Source organism: Zingiber officinale, chromosome 1A (genome assembly GCF_018446385.1).
Source record: "Zingiber officinale cultivar Zhangliang chromosome 1A, Zo_v1.1, whole genome shotgun sequence".
Lineage (NCBI taxonomy): Eukaryota > Viridiplantae > Streptophyta > Magnoliopsida > Zingiberales > Zingiberaceae > Zingiber > Zingiber officinale.
Genome location: NC_055987.1, coordinates 12,240,860 through 12,262,395, shown reverse-complemented (window position 1 = coordinate 12,262,395; position 21,536 = coordinate 12,240,860). Strand labels below are relative to the sequence as shown.

The window sequence follows — 21,536 nt, the reverse complement described above, 5'->3', positions numbered from 1 at the left end:
AATGCCACGGTTTATTAAGTATATATATCTTTATTACATTTGTATAAAGTCTCAATTAGCATTTTGACGGATTGAGATTGGTCTACTCATATGAACAATCATCTCTGTTTGTTAAATATAAATATAGATAAGATCATTACTTATGGGACAACTTATGAAGCTGTGAATAAAGATATATCTATAAATTGAGGTCATCTTAATTGTTGTATCAAGATGAGATCATTTATAATATTAATGATTGGAATAAATGTATTCATCATTTACTGTATCTGTTGAAAGCCAAATTTGAATTCATGAGTTGAATTCAGGATGAGATATTAGGAATCTCTAAATTAAAAATCTGTACGATGTTGAAATTGAGAAAAACATGCACTTTTTATTAGTAAAGAGAAAAATATCGTAACGTGTGATTCTTATTACGCGTGCTATTATAACGACAATAAGGGTAGTAGGAAATTGAATATCTACTACTCTACTATATAAGACCTTTGAAATTATAAGTTAATCTCAATTTTATTATAAGTGATTATTTAATTGTCTACTTGAAATTCTAATAAGTAATTACTACTTTAGTATGTATCATATTGATTATGGATGATTAAGATGAATAGATTTTAGTTAAAAATAAAAATTAAAATAGATTTACATCTTTAACATTTATTTATTGATAAATAAATTATATTTTTTTTAAATATTTAAAATTGATTGAAAATATTAAATATACTCTTGACATAATAGTCATTACGAGATTAAAGATATTTATATTTATGTAAATAATTTAATCTATAGTAAATACAAAATGATGATGTCTCTAATTTATTTGAAAAATAACTATGTACGATATAATATTTTTTTAAAAAAATTAATCGTTGAATATATCTATTGTGGCATGGACTATTTTTTTTTTTAAAGTATGAATTAGATATTTTTATTTAATTTTTATAACTAATTGAACTTTATTTTAAATTTCATGACTTAATTCTTAATTAAGTCTATGCGACCGTCATTTACTTAATCCCTCCCCCACCCCACCAAATACAGGCCATCTCTGTGCAAGTTGCTCCTGGGTGGCAACTGGGTAGCAGCCAAGTGGGAAGGAAGCTTCCAACCGACTTCAATCGCCAGCGATATACCCCGCCAAAACACATGAAAAAAAAAACAATTAAGCCATTTTTAATACCGAGAATCTTAGCCAGATACCGATTAAAATAATTGAAATTAGGACACTAATCTATAATTTTCATTTCCAAATTTAATATTCTTAAAGAGATCTGATGAGAAGATTTTCCATCGAAATCAACGGCGGTAAAACCAGCTGCGATTGGGACAACATTGGCTGCGCTAGATCAAGATGCCGTTTCAATGAAGTCATTGCACACGTCTTCGAATACCTAATTCTTTTCCCAGAATGCCCCTCTGTCCATCTATAAATAACGCCCCTCCTCGACCCTTGCAACATTCTTCCTTTCCTTTGGTTGGTGGCTCTCGTCCAGTGGATTTTGACGTCGTCCTTTGCCAGCTAAGTTCTTTCTCTCTTCTTTTCTCTGGTTTCTTTCCGTTGTTTTCTTTTCTCTCGCTGGAATCCCTTTTTTTGGATCCAGATCCAGCTTCAAGATCATCCCTTTCCGGCTTGATTTTGCTCTTTGCGTCGTTTTAATTTCTTCCAGATCCGACTTCCCAAATCTGATATCTTGATCCTTCTCTGTGAACGTACCTTCTCTAATCCTTGATCTACCCTGCTTGCTCATAATCGAACAGATTTCTTGATGTTTGCGTCTCTAATCGCGTTGAAGACCATCGTCTTCTAGCCCTGTATGCATTTCGCTGCTCTTAGCGTCTGTTTCCTCCACTCCTTCTCCGTCGTCCTCCTTTACTGGTCGTATGTGATCTCGTGAACTGGTAGATCCATTTCGATTTCCAATTTTTTTTACATTTGTTTCCTTTTTTCTTTTCTAATCCGATCTCAAGTAACTTAGATTCGTAAATCGTAATACCTTCCTACTACTAAGAACAAAAAAGCGATGTCTTCCTTGCCTGCTCGACGAGCTTCGAGTTCCGAAGAGGAAACTCACCCTGCGATCGACGAGAGGAAGCGTAAGAGGATGCTGTCCAACAGGGAGTCGGCGAGGAGGTCAAGGATGAGGAAGCAGCAGCGCCTGGACGAGCTGGTGAGCGAAGAGGCGAAGATCAAGACCCAAAGCGCCCAATTGTCTTCCCAAATCCACGCGGTGACGCAGCGGTACGCGAAGGTAGAGTCCGAGAACGCCATCCTGCGTGCGCAGCTCGACGAGTTGACGCAGAGGCTGCAGTCGGTCAACTCGGTGCTGCGCTTTGTGGAGGAATTCAGCGGGATGGCCATGGACATTCCAGAGATGCCCGCCCACCCTATTCTGAAGCCATGGCAGCTTCCTTGTCCGGCGCAGCCAATCATAGCCAATGCTGAAATGCTCCAATTCTGAGGCGTCACAGATAACTGTTAGAGATCTATCAAATGTAGAATTTGCCTTCGTGCTTTGTGTCATCCGTCCCTGCCTACGGCTTTCTTCAGTCTATAACCTCTCTTGTCGCAGCATCTGGTAGGTTTGTGTGTGTCTATTGGAACAGTGTCTTCCAGCGAGGGTTTTGGTTTTCTTGGTATGTATCTGTAAATGGGTGTGGTTTTGTTCTGTCCTAGCGTCCTTGTTAGGTCTTGATATGATATGTGCACTGGTTGTTCCCTATATGTGATGATCTGTGTTGGAATATTATCAATGGAAGTGATTGAACAACTGTTCAATGTGTTGATGAAATATCATTTGAAGAGATGATTGCAAATTACTCAAAAAAAGTTTTGGTCATCGTCTCAAGATAAATTGGATTGGATACCTGCTCGGGTGATGATGTAATGATTACGTCCTCCAACAAATAATTATAAAATTTAAGGGAAGAATTCCAGTGAATTATAGTTTTTTTTTTTCAGTGAACAATAAATTTAAGAATATTAACTATTTGAATAATTTTCATTAACGCCGGGTTGATGGATCGTGCCACGGTCGGTCATCCTAAGTTCGATATTATTCAGTCTGATTAATCATTTTAGTCCTCATGATCATGATATCGTGATATGACATTCAAATTATCTCTTAGACATTCGCGGTCTGAACACCAGTTACAGCGTATTTGCAGGAATGGGGGGCATAATCAAAGGACGCTGGATTTTTAGGTTGGTCATCACGTACGCTTCCCGATTTATCCTAGTGGTTGATGGAAAACTTTCGTGGGACCGGACCGGTAACCTCAGGCTCAACATTACCCAGTCTGATTAATCATTTAGTCCTCTCGGATGAGTCTAGTGGCTAACGTATGATGTGTTGCCACCATGAGATCTGGAGTTCGAATCTCGAAAAAACCGAGGTAAATACCTCCCTTATGTGTTAGTCACTATTCCAAAGGCTAGTAGCCATCCGTGATTTACCTCCTCTGTGTTGACCCTGGACAGATTGATAAAGACACTGGGGGTGAACGTATTCGCCTTTTGTCACGATACTATGACTTTTATTAATTTATTTTGATGATCAATAGAAAAATTTTACAGAATTATATTCATCACTCCTAAAATTAATCGACGTAAATTGAATAGTTAGTATCAATAAAAAAATAAAAAAAATAAGCGTAGGTATAATTTACCCTCATTTGGTTAAATGAAGCGGAATGAATCTAATTTTGAGTATGAGAACAATTTTCAGTTTACGAATACATTTTTTTAAATAAACAGTTGACAACTCACATCGAACAAACATTAGCACATCAAAGCATCTGCCAAGATAATTTGTGAAAACATCAACAGTGCAAGTGCCGTCCATGTTTTGGAGACGGATATCCCAATAATAAATCACTTGCGTGCTATAGAAGTCCTCAGGTATATCACCCATTTAATTCTGCAGGACAATTCAGTTAGAATAATTTAAGGGCAAAAATGATCCGAATTAATTTTATTGAGAAAAATGCATAAATTTTTTAATTTTTATTAAATTATAAATATTTAAGCGGGATAATATATGTCATCTTAAAAAATGTCAATATCCGATATTAAATGAGTGACTGACCAGATTAAATCGGTAACGTTGATATCTAGAATAGTGTAGAGAATATAAAGGGTATTAGATTCATATCTAGTTCCATCGGTAACGTTGATATCTAGAATAGTGTAGAGAATATGAAGGGTATTAGATTCATATCTAGTTCCACCGGTTCAAATAGTTGATTTATCTACAAATTGATTGATCGAAGTTAGGGAGTTGAATCAACATCCACAATTTCCAATAACATGATTTCAATTTGATCACGGAATGAGCCAATCAGGGGAAGGCAGGTTTATTAGTAGTTAATTTAACCAATACAAGGGCTAAGGTACCATCGACAAGCATGGGATCGGAGAGATTATTATCCCCCATCAACTTCACTTCCTTCTCAATTGGGAAGTATAATGGCTCTAGTCCATGAGCATCAGTAATCCTCAGATTTTGTATAATGACTAATGGCCTGGCGCTTTGTAGCCTCATGCTTCTTTGCCAATGTCAAGAGACATGAGAATCTCAAGTGATCAGATACACTTGCCTTCACCATTTTGAAGTTATGGCATCAGCTAGCTGAAAAACTCCAACCAGCTTCTGCCCACACCTGCTTGCCATCATCCAGACATATGAGCAGGTTTGTAGGCCTTGGCCTTGCAGGTGTATTTGAAAACCCAGTTTCACTATATATATATATATATATATATATATCCTCCACCAACGATAAAATTAGTAATGAAATTTAATTATGTAACTAAATTAGCAATCGATTTTTTTATTTCAGTCGTTAATTAGCGATCAAATTTAACTCGATTGTTAATTAGCTATTGAAATAAAAAATCGGTCGCTAATTTAGAGACCGAAATATATTTCGATTGTTAATTTAGCGACAGAATTAAATTCTAGTCGCTAAATTATGAGGCAAATTCAACAACTGAAATATAAATTGGTCATTATATTTAGAGTTTAGGGTTTAATGATAATTTATCGTTTAATTTCATATTTAGCACTAATTTATGGTTAAATGTCGTATCTAGAGCTGAAGTACTATGTTATTGATTTTATGACTAATTTAGGGACTAAATTTAATTTCAATAGCCAATATATATAGTGATCGAATTTAATTTCGGTTGTTAATATAGTGATCAATTTTAATTCCGATCGCTAATTTAGTGATAGATTTTAATTTCAGTAGCTAATTTAACGATCGAATTTAATTTTGGTAGCTAAATTAGCAATTGAAATTAATTCGATCGCTAATGCACTCTAAAATTCACTTACGCTCATGCAACCTAGTACTAAATCTCGATGGCGTCATCTCCTCCCTCACTCACTTGATCTTCCTCCGATCTCTTCTCCTCTCCGACGACTATGTGATCTCCTTCAGCGTGAGCTCCTCTCTGGCCTCAGTAATCTTCTCTACCTTTACTCTCCTGCGGCGTGATCTCCTCGTCGTCGCCTTAGGCTGCGAGGCTGGTGTGACTTCGGTAGCCGCCTCAGGTTGCGAGGCAGGTGTGCCTCAGCCCTAGCCACAAGGCCAACCATGAGCTTGGCCGACCACAGCCAAGCTCGCGCCTCAATCTTGGTCGCGGCTAAGCTCGTAGCCTCACCACTAGCCATGAGCTTGGCCAACCTTTGCTTGGTCGACCTTAGCTCGCGGTTGGCGGCGAAATTGACCAACCGCAAGCTCAGTCACTACCTTGGCTAGTTAGCCCTACTCGTGAGCTTGGGCGGTCATGAGCTTCGGTGACCACGAGCTTGGTCGACCAAGAGCTTATTGAAAGAATTTCATTATTGTATTTAAAAAAAATGTGGAACCACCACATCAACAACCTCCCTAAAGTCGGTCCCACGGATATGGAGGGAGGTAAATACAGATACATAATTGAAAGCGCATGGCGGAGATGTTAACCCCAGGGCGTGACTGATGCTAATGTAATATGATTATTGTATTTAAGGCATTATATAATGTGATTGATGCTAATTTTGCTTCTTTTTTTTTTGTTATTTTCATGTACACTAAATTTTTTGAGTGCTTATTTCTAGCCTTCTACTATCTTTTATTTCGGTTGTACTATTTCTATTGAGGTTCAAACTATTGGTGCAGTGAGACCGGTAAAAAGGGGGTGAATTGTCTGTAAAATAAAAATAACTCCTTTCTTCTTCTTTTGACTTAGATTAATAGCACAAGTTAATTAATCAAAAAATAATTGATATAAAGAAATAACAACTTAAAAGAGTAGGTAAAAGGCCAGAATTTACTTGGTTACAAGTTAAATGGTTGTTAATCCAAGGCAGATGAAAGCTCACTAAAATTCTTCTTCGTTGAAAGCGGAAAAGCCTTTTACACACGTTGACAGCTCAGAAATAACTAGGAAAGTTAACATAGAAGCTGTTGTTCAGTTGTACTATATTTCCTAGGTCCAGGGGTCTTTTTATAGCCCCTGGAAAATCTTATTCGAGGCTGGAAGATGTAGGGACCTTTGTGCCCGCTAGAGGGGGGGTGAATAGCGTCTCGTCGCGCTTGCGTCGGTTTGCTTCGTCTTGACAATGATATGCAGCGGAAATAGATACAAGACTCACACAACGCTAACAACTAGGATTTACTTGGTATCCACCTCAAGATGAGGTGACTAATCCAAGGATCCACACGACACGCCTATCTCCACTATGAAAAACCTCCTTCTCGGTCGCAGCCGGAGGCGGAGAAGCCTCGTACAAACTCACACACAACACAAATACAAATACAAGAAGAAAATACAAAGGTACAAGCAAATACACCTTTCTTCTTGTTATTTGATGTTGCCTCTTGAACCTTGGAGATGCTCCCCAAGTGCCTTCAAGAACTAGCGTGAGTGCTGGAGAAATCGCTGTGAAGATCGCACAAGCTCGCAGGAAAGAAATCGCAAAGATCTGGTGAAGAAAACGCTTCACCCAGGCTTTATACAATGCTCCCAATCGATCCAAATTAGTCCCAATTGATTGCCATGTCACATCTGCACAATCTCAGCCGTCCATTGCTCGTTTCCTGCTCAACGGTCACTTTCCAATCGATCGACCGATCGATTGGGACTATCTGAATCGATCAGCCGATCGATTCAAACCCATTCTGTGCTCTCGCGTCCGCGCGAGAGCTTCTCCTCCCCAATCGATCGACCGATCGATTGGTAGATCCCAATCGATCGCCCGATCGATTGGGAAAGCTTCTGTGCTTGCGAGTAATGCTCTCAATCGATCGGCCGATCGATTGGGGTCATCCCACACTCGCAGCACAGTCCAATCGATCGACCGATCGATTAGACACTGGTTCAATCGATCAACCGATCGATTAGACACTGGTTCAATTGATCGACCGATCTATTGGACACTGGTTCAATTGATCAACCGATCAATTGAACACCCTGAACTTTCCTCAACCTCAAATTCAAGGTCCCAAACCCAACTCTTGGTCAACCGTGACCTGTTGGGTATCCATTCCTAGCATTTGGCCAACACCCGACCAACCTCGAACTAGCCTTCTAGCCTCCTCCATCAGCCTTACGTCCCTCGGATATTTCCCCATCCTTCACACCTTGCCTTCTGGAGCTTCCATCGGCCTCATCCTAGTTGTCGGGTTCTCCTCGCCAAGTCACACTAGGACTTACCTTGCCAAGACCACATGCTTGGACTTTCAACCTTTGCCAAGATCACACTTGGACTTACCCAATTGCATGACTCCTCACCAGGGCTTTCTCCCTTTGCCAAGATCACACTTGGACTTTTCAATTGCCTGATCTCACTTATCAGGACTTTCACCACCAAGTCTAGTCAATACTGACCTACTTGGATTTTCACTCTTGCCAACCTTCCTGTTGGACTTACCTTTGCCTAATCTCCAATTAGGACTTTCCCAGTCAAGTCTACTGTCAACCTTAACCTACTTGACTTCTCTCTTACCTAACCTCCAGTTAGGACTTTCCCAGATGCCTAAACTCCAGTTAGGACTTTCCCATTGTCTAACCTCCAGTTAGGACTTGTCTTCTTCTCAACCTGGTCAACCCTTTGACCATTTCCACAACCGGACGATTGCCCTAGCAATCTCCATATATTGTCAAATATCAAAACTCAAATCTCGACTCAAGCTTGATTCAACTCAAGCTTAGTCAAACTGGTCAAACTTGACCTAGGAAAATTGCCCCAACAATCTCCCCCTTTTTGATGTTTGGCAATCCTTCTTAGTTAATACCTCTAAGTTAGGCTAAATCTCATAGTCTTAACTTCTTCTTTATCATAAGGCTAAATCCCATGGCCTTAACCTTTCCATGACAAAGTATGAATGAAGGCCTAACTTAACCTTCAATTCTCCTCCTTTGTCACACATCAAAAATAGAAAACAACTCTTCTCCATAAGAGTTAACCTCACAATGAAGATCACATACCCTTCATTGTCTCCAAAGCTCCCCCTTGAGCTCTACTTGACTCCACAATGCTCAACCTAGAGCATTCACTATTTGACCAATGAAAATCCCATTCATTGTATCCAATGCTCTCCCTTGAGCAGTAATCTTCTTCTCAATGCTCATCCAAGAACATTTTTCACTTTACCAATGAAGGTCTGATCCCCCTCATTGAACCCAATGCTCCCCCTTGAGCAAACATCTACTCCAAAATGCTCATCCAAGAGCATTTAACATCCTAGCAATGAAGATAACCAACCTTCCATTGCTCTCCAATACTCAACCCTGAGTATTAATTCATCACAAAGGTTTAACCCACCTTCCAAGGTCTTTGAAAATATTTTTATGTTTTCAAAGAGTAACTCCCCCTAAAAACATGGTCAAACTTCTATCATTGTACCAACAATGACTTGGGGTTCCTAAATAATTAGGAAAACCAAAACTCGAAGTTTTGAGGTTCAACATTCAATAATGAAACTAACCTCAACCTAAACTTCACCTAAGTCGACATTGACCAAACCATGCTTGTTTTCATCATGAAAACTCCCCCTAAGTGTATACAAATGTATTCCAAAGGGTTAGGAATGGTTAATAACCATTGAAAATCAAAACTTGAAGTTTTAAGGTTCCAAAATTCATAATTGAAACTAAACCTTATCCTAAACTTCACTTTGGTTTCTTTTAACCAATCCATACTTGTGTTCATCATGAAAACTCCCCTTAAATATCTACAAATGTATTCCAAGGGGTTTGGAATGGTTATTGGGACTCGAAGTGACTTGAAGTGCTGAAATCAGGCTTTTCCAGCCAAAATCAGACTTCCCAATTGATTGAAATTGGGACTCAATCGATTGAAATCACTTCAATCAATCCATTAATCGATTCCGCAAGCTACTGCTCGTAGGAATTCCCTCTGAATCGATCGACTGATCGATCCAGACTGGGTCAATCGATCGGCTGATCGATTCAATTACCCTCTGGTCACGAGAATTGGCTTCCCAATCTATCGGCTGATCGATTGAACCCAATCCAATCAATCGGCTTATCGATTGGGTTTCTGATTTCCTGAGATTCAATTTCAACGAACTTCATAAACTCCCCAAAAATTCTACAAAAATCAAAAAATCATGAAGATTCGTGTAGACACTACTTACGGTATATACTATAAAGGAAAAATAGTTTTCTATGAAAATACTTCCTATTTTCAAAGATTGACACAAACTTTGAAACTTGTAAAAACTCTAGTGTTTTCTTCCAAGTTTGTGCTCAACTATTCAATGATGATTACTATCAAAACATAGTCTTCATCAAGGTTTTCCAAAGTACATTTAAAATCATTTTTAAAACCAATATCCAACCATGTTCTTTGGGCTCAATGCACATGACTTGTACATTAACTTTCCCAATGATTGGAAGTCACATGACTATGTGCTTTGATGAACCTAAAACTCAACAAGATGCACTGAATCAACATCTTGAGTTTTGTTCACCATCCTAACATCTCACTTGTATCTAACGTGTATTAAAACACATTCAAGTCACCTTATAGTTCTTTGTGAGATGTATATTTGGTTTTACGCTAACCTAAAGGATCATGCATATCTATCTAGACATTATAAGACTTATGATCATTCACCTAGAATGTCATTTGGTATAATTCCACTAATTGGGATATTTACCATTCATGATAAATGCCTTTTGTCCTTAATTACAAGAAAATTGACATAATGCATGATGATCAATGACATACATCAAAATAAGCAATTTTCAAAAGAAAAGCATGCTATAGCTACATGATGTATGTATGACATGACATGGTATTTTTGTTTTATATTTTTCATAATAGAAATGAATGCAAAAATAAATATGATGTCATGACATATAATAAGCAATCAATCATGGAATTTTAGCATAAATAAAATATACCTAGATAATCTATCTAAGTATCCTTAAACCTTAGCTAAAACCTTAAAATTAAGCCTAGATTGCTTATCTCTTGAAGAAATGCCAAAACCTAACTTGACATTTCTTTTACCCCCTTTTTATTTGTGCCAATTGAAATTAAGAATTCAATCCTCAAATATTTGTTTGGCACATATTACTCTCTTTAAGGATCAAACATTTAGATTGAGGCTTAATTTTGCTTTTAATCCCTTAAGAACATACTAATATCCCAACTAGACATTTCTTATCCTTCCTCCAAGTATGCTAACTTACCTTTGATGTGATTCCTCAAGGTTTGGCACACCTTACTCTTCCAAAGAGTAATTAGTTTGATTAAGGTTTAAATTTTCCCTTAACCCCTCAATAGAATACCAAATTCTCAACTTGGTATTTCTTTTTGCATTTGTGCCAATTTAAATTTAAGTCCAATTCCTCAAGACTTAGCACATTTTACTCCTCCAAAGAGTAAATGCAATCAAACATTAAAACTTAGATTTTCCTTTAATTACCCTAAGAAAATATCAAAACTCCAATTTGATATTTCTTATATTTTCTCAATTGTGCCAAGTTAAACTAAATCCAATTTTCTTAGGTTTTGGCACATGTTACTCTTTCCAAGGGTAATAATTTGGATTAAGGTCTACATTTTCCTTAATTCCATAAGAAAATGTCGAATTCCCAATTTGGCATTTCTTTTGCTTTTCTCAAGTGTGTCAATTTAAATTAGATTCAACTCCTCAAATTGTGACACATTTTACTCTTTCAAAGAGTAACACTATAATCATTTTCATTTTCAAAGGTTAACAATAACCTTGAAAATGCTCTCAAGTGTCAACTTTTATCAAGATTGGGTTAACCACCCTTCCAATTGGAGTTGACACTCTCTAAACCCATCTAGGGTGTAGAGAATATGCTCATAGGAACTTAAAACCTATTGGTGCTCCTTGGATACTCTAGGTACTCACTAGTGATGACTTCCCTAGTCACCTTCCTAAGGACCTTTCTAGGCTTCTTAGAAACCTTGGTCACTTCTACTAGGTCACTCCTAGGAATAATTTCCCTTGTAACCTTCTTTGTGACTTTATTAGGCCTTTTTGGAGCCTTAGTCACCTTGGTCTTGACAAATGTACTCTTAGGGATGACTTCCCTAGTATTTTTGGCTTGACCACTAGACCTAGGTTTGGTTTCATAGCTATATGAAACCCTATGATAGGAAGTCACAACCTTTTTGGCTTTAGGTTTGTATCCCAAACCTCTATAGCCATTGGATGACTCTTGTCTAGCTCTCCCTGGGTGATGCTCACTTTGCCCCTTAAGCATATTTTCCATTCTTGCCAGGGTCCTCTCTAAATTATCAAGTCTTGTCCTCAAGCTTTGATTTTCACTCCATAAATCCCTAGATTTTGGTTTTTCATTGAATCCTTGAGCATTTCTTTTCTTAGGCATATATCTAGAGTCCTTAGAGTTATTGCCTAAGTTGCTATCTATCCTCCTAACCTTAGGTGTAATAATTCTAGCATGAGGAGGAATGTATTTTCCCTTAACACTATCATGCTTCCTACTTTCATGATAATTTGCATTAAAATGATAAAGATTATTTCTAACATGCATTTTATCATGACTAGGAGGAATTGCACTATTAAAGGTTACCTTGGGTTTGCTCTTAAAAGCTCCCCCTAGACTTGGGCTTCCTCCTCTAACTTTGATTGACTTCTTCCCTTTAGGACATTGACTTCTATAATGTCCTCTTTGATTGCACAAGAAACACACAATGTGTTCCTTGCTCCTCTTTGTTGTGGGGATTGTCTCTTTGGCCTTCTCCTTGCTCTTAGATATTACTTGGCCCTTCTTCTTGGCCAATTTGGGACACTTACTCTTATAGTGTCCATGCTCCCTACACTCAAAGCAAATGATATGATTTTTATTATTAATTGAATTTTATATACCTTTGCTTGTAGGGATGATGCTTGACTTGAATTGTGGAGGTTGCATCATCATCTTCTTCTTCTTCTTCCCTCGAGGATATGGATGCTTCCATCTCTTCCTCTCTTGAGGATGTAGAAGATCTCTCCTCTTCCACCTCTTCCTTCTCTTCCTTTTCCTCCTCGAATGTTGACTTCTCATCAACATCGGATTGCTTTTCTTCCTTCTCTTCTTCAGATGTTGACCTCGTGTCAACATCGGATTGATCCTTTTCTTCTTGGACCAATGAGCCCTTCCCCTTGGGCTCCTCCACTCCTTGAAATTGAGTGAGGTTCTCATGATAGGAAATGATCTTTTTTCAAAGATCATTTGCACTCGTGCATTCACCTACACTCAAAATTATATTAGAAGGTAATAAATTAAGCAATATTTTCGTTACCTCCTTATCCGCCTCCGCTAGCTCCTTTTGTTCCTCGGTCCAATGTCGAGGTCAGAGGCATTTACCCTTCTTGTCCTTTGGAGCTTCAAATGGGTCTTCCAAGACCACCTATTGGTTCCAATCCATTTGGAACCAAGTCTCCAACCGATTCCTCCAAAAACTGAATTCTTCTTTGTCGTATGGAGGTGGAATCCGGATATCCCATCCAAGTGGACCTCCTAAGTCCATCTTCTTCCTCTAGCTTCTTGCTTTCTTGGCGGTTAGTCCGTAAAAGAGCGACCTCGCTCTGAGACTAATTGTAGGGACCTTTGTGCCCGCTAGAGGGGGGAGGGGGTGAATAGCGTCTCATCGCGCTTGCGTCGGTTTGCTTCGTCTTGACAATGATATGCAGCGGAAATAGATACAAGACTCACACAATGCTAACAACTAGGATTTACTTGGTATCCACCTCAAGATGAGGTGACTAATCCAAGGATCCACACGACACACCTATCTCCACTATGAAAAACCTCCTTCTTGGTCGCAGCCGGAGCCGGAGAAGCCTCGTACAAACTCACACACAACACAAACACAAATACAAGAAGAAAATACAACGATACAAGCAAATACACCTTTCTTCTTGCTATTTGGTGTTGCCTCTTGAACCTTGGAGATGCTCCCCAAGTGCCTTCAAGAACTGCCGTGAGTGCTGGAGAAATCGCTGTGAAGATCGCACAAGCTCGCAGGAAAGAAATCACAAAGATCTGGCGAAGAAAACGCTTCGCCCAGGCTTTATACAGTGCTCCCAATTGATCCAAATTAGTCCCAATTGATTGCCACGTCACATCTGCACAATCCCAGTTGTCAATTGCTCATTTCCTACTCAACAGTCACTTCCCAATCGATCAACCAATCGATTGGGACCATCTGAATCGATCAGCCCATCGATTCAAACCCATTCTGTGCTCTCGCGTCTGCGTGAGAGCTTCTCCTCCCCAATCGATCGACCGATCGATTGGTAGATCCCAATCGATCGCCCGATCGATTGGGAAAGCTTTTGTGCTTGCGAGTAATGCTCTCAATCAATCGACCGATCGATTGGACACTAGTTCAATTGATCGACCGATCAATTGGACACTGGTTCAATTGATCGACCGATCAATTGAACACCTTGAACTTGCCTCAACCTCAAGTTCAAGGTCCCAAACCCAACTCCTGGTCAACCGTGACCTGTTGGGTATCCATCCTAGCATTTGGCCAACACCCGACCAACCTCGAACTAGCCTTCTAGTCTCCTCCATCAGCCTTACATCCCTCGGATATTTCCCCATCCTTCATGCCTTGCCTTCTGGAGCTTCCATCGGCCTCACCCTAGTTGTCAGGTTCTCCTCGCCAAGTCACACTAGGACTTACCTTGTCAAGACCAGATGCTTGGACTTTCAACCTTTGTCAAGATCACACTTGGACTTTCCCAATTGCCTGGCTCCTCACCAAGACTTTCTCCCTTTGCCAAGATCACACTTGGACTTTTCAATTGTCTGATCTCACTTATCAGGATTTTCACCACCAAGTCTAGTCAACACCGACCTACTTGGATTTTCATTCTTGCCAACCTTCCTGTTGGACTTACCTTTGCCTAATCTCCAATTAGAACTTTCCCAGTCAAGTCTCCTGTCAACCTTGACCTACTTAACTTCTCTCTTGCCTAACGTCCAGTTAGGACTTCCCCAGATGCCTAAACTCCAATTAGGACTTTCCCATTGCCTAACCTCCAGTTAGGAATTGTCTTCTTCTCAACCTGGTCAACCCTTTGACCATCTCCACAACCAGACGATTGCCCTAGCAATCTCCATATATTGTCAAACATCAAAACTCAAATCTCGACTCAAGCTTGACTCAACTCAAGCTTAGTCAAACTGGTCAAACTTATCAAACTTGACCTAGAAAAATTACCCCAATAGAAGACACTTCCAACAAGGTGGAAGGCGCCTCTAGTGAGGCAAGAGAAGATAAGATTTTATCTTCGCTAATGGTTAATTTTACCCAGACTAAGGCGCCTTCAAAGGGTTGAAGGTGCCTTCAAAGGGTTGAAGGTGCCTTCCATGGATGGTTGAAGGCGCCTTCCCATAAAAAGGCGCAAAGGCACCTCCAACCACATTGAGGGCAGCTCTACAGCTCCCCGATGGCTCTTCCGTTGCTCCAATCGCCTGGGTGATTTGGTCCATCCGGAATTGGGCTCACCCGGACCCATCTTCCGACCTTTTCCTCGAGTAAGCTTTCTCCCCGACTTCTTATCCCTCAAACATCATGCACGTCCTTCTCGTCCACAGATGTACTATTTCGCAGCACCTCATTGCTCAGATGCACCGAGCCCGTCGGCTCATTTTCCGTGCCATCTTTCTCGCTAGCTACATCTTCCGCTCGACTTCTTGTATTCCTAAGCACCTGTACACTTAGACACAAGGATTAAACACACACAGAACCTAACTTAACTTAATTAACCACATTAAAACTACCACGGAGTACTTACAATCTCCCCCTTTTTAATGTGCATGAACCCAAGTTCAAGTTAGGGTTAAAAATACAATAACATAACTTATGTAAAGAAGTTGCAATTAGAATCAAATATTGTAATAAATTAAGCAATAAAATTCGTAATGAATTAAGCAATAAAATTCAATTCATAATGAATTAAGCAATAAAATTCTTACTCCCCTTAACTTGTACTTACTTTTCCACCTTTAATCACATCAAAATAAAATTAAACGGTTAGAAAATTTGAAATATTTTTCTAGGGATGCTTAAAGAGAATTATTAGTAAGCTAACATGTTTTAGATATAATTTTTAAAAATATTCTATCTTTACTAATTAATCTTTTGTTTCAAAAAAAATAATTTAGAAATTCGTTATCTATTTCAGAAAATTCTGAAAATTTTTGTCAGCCTTAAATAGAATAATTTTATGATTTTTTTTAAATATCATTTTTCATTTTATACAAATAAAATTTTGAACAAAAAAAATTTGACCAGAATAGAAATGATTGATTTTATCGACAAGAATAAATCATGTAAATTAAATTTCTGGCATGCATTACTTTGTCTAATAAGATAAAGATACTTTAGGCATACAAATAAAAATTTATTTAATTATCTAAGCAAGATTTAGGAACCCAAAATAAATTATGTCCTACTGGGTTAACAAAATATTTTCTGGGAATTAATGGTCTTTCCATTTTTATAATTTAGTCCTTATGGTATTTAAAATACCAGTTAAGCTTTTGATGATATTTATAATTTCTTTCTGGAACATGTAAAGAATTTGAGCATTAATTGTCTTTTTGTAGTCATTCTATTTTATCTTTTAATTTATCATTTTAAATTTTAATTTATCAAAGTCTTCCAAACCGCATGCATTTATTAAAGTTAATTTTAACTTTGCATTCTCTTTTTCTAAATCCACCATATTATTAGAAAGTATTTTAATGAATTCAAATAATTTCTTAGGAGGTCGAGAACATACCTTACTTACTGTTATGATTTCATTGTCCGATTCTCCCCCTTCGTCGCTGCTTTCTTCTGAAGACTCTTCCCCTTCATCGATTCTTATCTTGGATGAGCTTTCTTTGTCTTCAGGTAAGTATTCGGCTATAAATGTTGTTTCGGCAATTTCCTTGATCTCGAGTTCTTCGGACGATGACTCGGTGTCTATCGAGGAGTTAGATTCGGCTTCTTTTGGTTCTTCATAGAGTTTTAAGAACTTTTTCCAAAGTTCTTTTGTACTCTTGTAGTTACCAATTTTGTTAAGTTCCTCAACTAGTAGTATGCTCATAAGGTGGAAATTAACCTCACCATTTGCCATAAACTCGTCGCGCTGCTTTTTGGTCCAAAGGTGTTCTTCGAGTTCTTCTCCGTTCTTGTTCTTTGGTACTTCAAAACTATATTTCATTATTAATAAAATACTAAAATTTGTATTAAAGAATGCCTTTATTCGTCGCTTTCAAAATGCGAACTCCTCCTCAAACACTGGTGAGTGGATTCTAGGTCTGACCATTGTCTTTGTACTTCAGTCGACGGTTAGTCCTTTTGAAGTGGTTGGGCTCTGATACCAAGTATTGGTGCAGCGGGGCCAGCAAGAGGGAGGTGAATTGCTTGTAAAATAAAAACAACCTCTTTCTTTTTCTTTTGACTTAGATTAGTAGCACAAGTTAATTAATCAAAAAATAATTGACATAAAGAAATTGTAGGACCGAAAAGAATTTAGATATCTTTATAATGATATGATATTGCCCACTTTAGGCCTAAACCCTCATGTTTTGCTCTTGGGCTCTACCCAAAAGGTCTCATGCCAATGGAGATATCTTTTCTCTTATAAACCCATGATCTTTCCCATGTGTTTTCAATGTGGGACTATGTTTGCAACCTTGCAACCCCAATAATCCCCCCCCAAACAAAGGACCATAGGCTTTTCCACGTCCGATTCTCGACCCACCAGGTCTTCCTGCCCCTCGGTCCACCCAACCTACAAGGACTTCCTGCCTGGTGTCTGATCCTCTTGATCCGAACATAGGAGCCCCCACTTTCTTTGCTCGAGGTCAATATTGTACCTATATGGATCAATCAGACCATAACTCTTGTGCACAGTCGACGGTTAAACCTTTTGGCAGTCCGGGCTCTGATTTCAATTGTAGGATAGAAAAGAATTTAGATATTTTCACAATGGTATGATATTGTCCATTTTGGGCCTAAGCCCTCATGATTTTGCTCTTGGGCTCTACCCAAAAGGCTTCATGCCAATGGAGATATCTTTTCTCTTGTAAACCCATGATCTTTCCCATATATTTTCAATGTGGGACTATGTTTGTAACCTTGTAACCCCAATAGAAATAACAACTTAAAAGAGTAGGTAAAAGGTCAGGATTTATTTGGTTATAACCTAAATGGTTGTTAATCTAAGGCAGATGAAAGCTCACTAAAATTCTCCTTCGTTGAAAGCAGAGAAGCATTTTACACATATTGACAGCTCAGAAATGACTAGAAAAGTTAACACAGAAGTTGTTGTTCAGTTGTACTATATTTCCTAGGTCCATGGGTCTTTTTATAGCCCATATAAAATCTTATCCGAGGTTGGAAGGTGCCTCCAGTGAGGCAAGCGAAGATAAGGTTTTATCTTCTCTAACGGTTAATTTTACCCAGTCTAAGGCACCTTCAAAGAGTTGAAGGCGCCTTCTATGGGTGGTTGAAGGTGCCTTTAACCCTGTTGAAGCCGTCTTCCCATAGAAAGGCGTGGAGGCACCTCCAACCACATTGAGGGCACCTCCAATAGCTCCACAACTCCCCGTTGGCTCTTCCGCTGCTCCAATCGCCTGGGTGATTTTATCCATCCGAAATTGGACTCACCCGAACCTATCTTCCGGTCTTCTTCTCGAGCAGGCTTCCTTCCTGGCTTCTCATCCCTCGGATGTCGTGCATGTCCTTCTCGTCCATCAGTGTACTCTTCCACAACACCTCATTGCTCGGATGCACCGAGCCCGTCGACTAATTTCTCATGTCATCCTCCTCGCTAGCTGCATCTTCCGCTCGACTTCTTGTGTTCCTAAGCTCCTGCACACTTAGATACAATGATCAAACACACACAAGACTTAACTTAACTTGGTTGATTATATCAAGACTACCACAGGGTACTTACACAAACTTCATGTTTAGTTTAAGTTTGATTGTTATTGATAGTACTATATTTTAATGATTTAATTAAGTTTATGTTATAACTCTACGCATGTTTAGCTTTACGCATTTAACAATTTTGCAAATTTATTTCTCTTTAAGTTATAATGTATATGAATAAAGCTTGGGTGTATAGTAGGTTAGAAAACAGTTTATTACCGATGAATTTTTTTGATGGAGTTGAAGAATTTGTGAACTTTGCTAAGTGTCATCCAGAATATATAAATGAAGATAAGTTACGTCGTCCGTGTAATCATTGCAAATGTAGACAAATTTACGATGATGATACTGTGATAATACAATGCAATCAATGATTTACGATACGATGAATGTATTTGATCACAGAAATGTTGATGATCTATATGACATGTCAAAGGCTAGCAAAAGAGAAGTGTGAAAAAATATTTTTTCTGATCATTCCCAATTATCAGCTGTTGCAAGACTATTGAACATCAAGGCATAACATCATTTCTCAGAACAATGTTATGATGATATTTGTCAAATGTCAGAGTTGCTCCTTGTCGATAATATAATGATTACTAGCTTCTATAATACAAAGAAATTGATTAGAGGTTTGAGTTTGCCTATGGAAAAGATTGATTATTGTATAAATAACTATATGTGTTAGTATTAGCCCTAGTACTAATTATGATATGATTATAAAGGGCTCATTTTGTATCATATATCATTATTAATAAAAGGCAAAATTGGTTATTATATTTATTGCAGTTCAGTGTCGATTGAGTAAATATAATAATGTCCTTGGATAGTAGGTTCTTATCTATAATATATCAATTGGTTGAATTGATGGAGAGATATTGTAGAGAACACTACTCTTAACTATTCCTAGTCGAGCATTAATATACAAGGACAATATTAATGCATTGAGACTAGCATGTAGGTCAGCGGATGACTTGATCTCACAAGTCATGGATATGAGATATCAGGTTGACACATGAGTATATATTAGAGAATATATACTGAATGACCCGCAATGAGAATGTTTCATGGATCGTCGTATGAGTGTTATAAACATTCTCATGTGACTATTAGTATCAATAGTCCTTAGACCTGAAGTCACTACGATTCCCTACATAAGGAGTTGTATACTTTGATATCGTCAAACGTCACCCGTAACAGGGTGGACTATAAAGTCGATCACTGGGTATGCAATAAATTATGCGGAGGGATGTGAGTGATGTAGATGGGATCTATCCCTTCCATATGACGGAAGCGATATCTGTGGACCCCTTGATTAGTAGGACACAAGAAAGCATGACCATGCATAAATAAGTCAATATGAGATATTGAGCTTATTTGATAAATGTGTCTACTTGGAGATCAAGAAACACAAAGATTGATAAGAGTATGACACGGTCTATGCCTCATTAATCAATTTAGATATCAAGGATAGAGGGACCAAGTCATACATGATGATAGCCACGGACAGGTTAGGTCGGATATCGACTTTCTCGTCACTTGGGTAGCAATGATGCCTTGCTAGATGTCACTCATTGTTTATGTAGCGCAAATGGTGATTTGGGTATATTGCTAACGTTACAAGAGCCTATAGGGTCACACACAAAGAACAAGTTGATATGGAGATGGGTTCATGTGATGAATCAATGGATTAAGTGTAATCCAAATTTGACTCATTGAGTTAGACTCAAAGGGATCCAATTGTTGGATTGAGTCGAGTTGCTTGAGAATCGATGGGTTGGACTCATTGGGTGAACTTGAGTTCACCAAGGAAGTTGAATGGTCAAAATTGAACCATTGGATTGAATGGTTAATTTTGATCCATTGGATTAGAAGATGAAAGGGTGAAGACTCTTGGTATTCCATGGGATGATTATAAATATCATTTGGATGATATTTTTCATAAGATTTTCATCACTTGAGAAAGTGAAAAGTCTCTTTGCTTCTTCTTCTTCCTCCTTTCATTGCTTGGTCGAACACACCCTTGAAGGTTGCTAGCACAACCTTGTGTGTTTTTCTCCATCTGACTTTATTTGTGAGACAATCAAAGACAAGGCTTGTTCGTGTGGATACCGTAGAGGCGCGGACGCTTGAACGTGCTGAGATCTGCATCTAAACAAGAAGAGGTTGATGTCGGGATTGCGAAGGGCACACAACAAAGGTATAATCCTATCATGTAGCTTAGCATAGATTATTTTCAGAACATGTTTCTTCCCTTCGCATGGATCTAGTTAATTTTCACTACGTTTTTGCGTCTTTGGGCGCGCTAGATCCCAACAATATGATCTTTTGGAATAAAGACAATGAATTGATTATATGCAGAATGTATAATCACCCTCATTATAAGCAGTACAATCACATATCAGGGAAGAAGAACAAAAAGTTACTATGAAAAGTTATATATTACTTTCCATTAACTGCTAGACTATAATGCTTGTATACATCTGCCGCAACGACGGGCCACATAATGTGGAATCATCAACATATACATGTAGGATATATAATGTGTCATCCCTCTAACTCATCTACACGTAAACATCTTGATACAACATTTTCCTCCTTTGTAATGGAACCTCATAATGAAATATTAAGACTTTTAGCAAATGAATTTAAGCTATTTTGTTAATCTGGATAGTAATATTTATCTTGGTCAGTTATAATAATACCATATAGCTTGTCACTATAGATGTGCATGAAAGATAAATTCATGTTCCTTACCATGCTTATTCCATGTCAAAAGAATCCAAAAGAGTAGATAGATATTTTTTACAACTTCTAATTGTCAAGCTAAATGAATTATTGAATGTAAAGTCGAAGAATTATAATATTGCAAGTAAAACTAATTTATCCCGCATGTTGCTTTATTATAGACGATTAGCATACTCAATGTTGTAAGGACGGAGCACTGCTGTTAAATTAGCATATCCACATTGTATGACTGTGTCTGATATAATTTCATTACCTTGCAGTGGGAAGGTATCTTAGTTTGATAATCATCGTAAATTTTTATCAGTTGAGCACTCTTTCAATTGAAATAAGAAAGATTTCATCAAGAATAAAATA

General features: G+C 38.2%; 1 protein-coding gene across 1 annotated transcript; it reads left to right on the top strand.

The window, feature by feature from the left end:
- Window positions 1–1,460: 1,460 nt before the first annotated feature.
- LOC122019145 (bZIP transcription factor 53-like) lies at window positions 1,461–2,789 on the top strand. Its single transcript, XM_042576644.1, has one exon. The coding sequence runs from the start codon at window positions 2,022–2,024 to the stop codon at window positions 2,457–2,459; it is 438 nt and encodes a 145-aa protein (XP_042432578.1). The 5' UTR covers window positions 1,461–2,021; the 3' UTR covers window positions 2,460–2,789.
- Window positions 2,790–21,536: the final 18,747 nt, after the last annotated feature.

Excerpts from the sequence above, each read along its gene's own strand:
- LOC122019145 (XM_042576644.1), top strand. The coding sequence starts at position 2,022 with ATGTCTTCCTTGCCTGCTCGACGAGCTTCGAGTTCCGAAGAGGAAACT.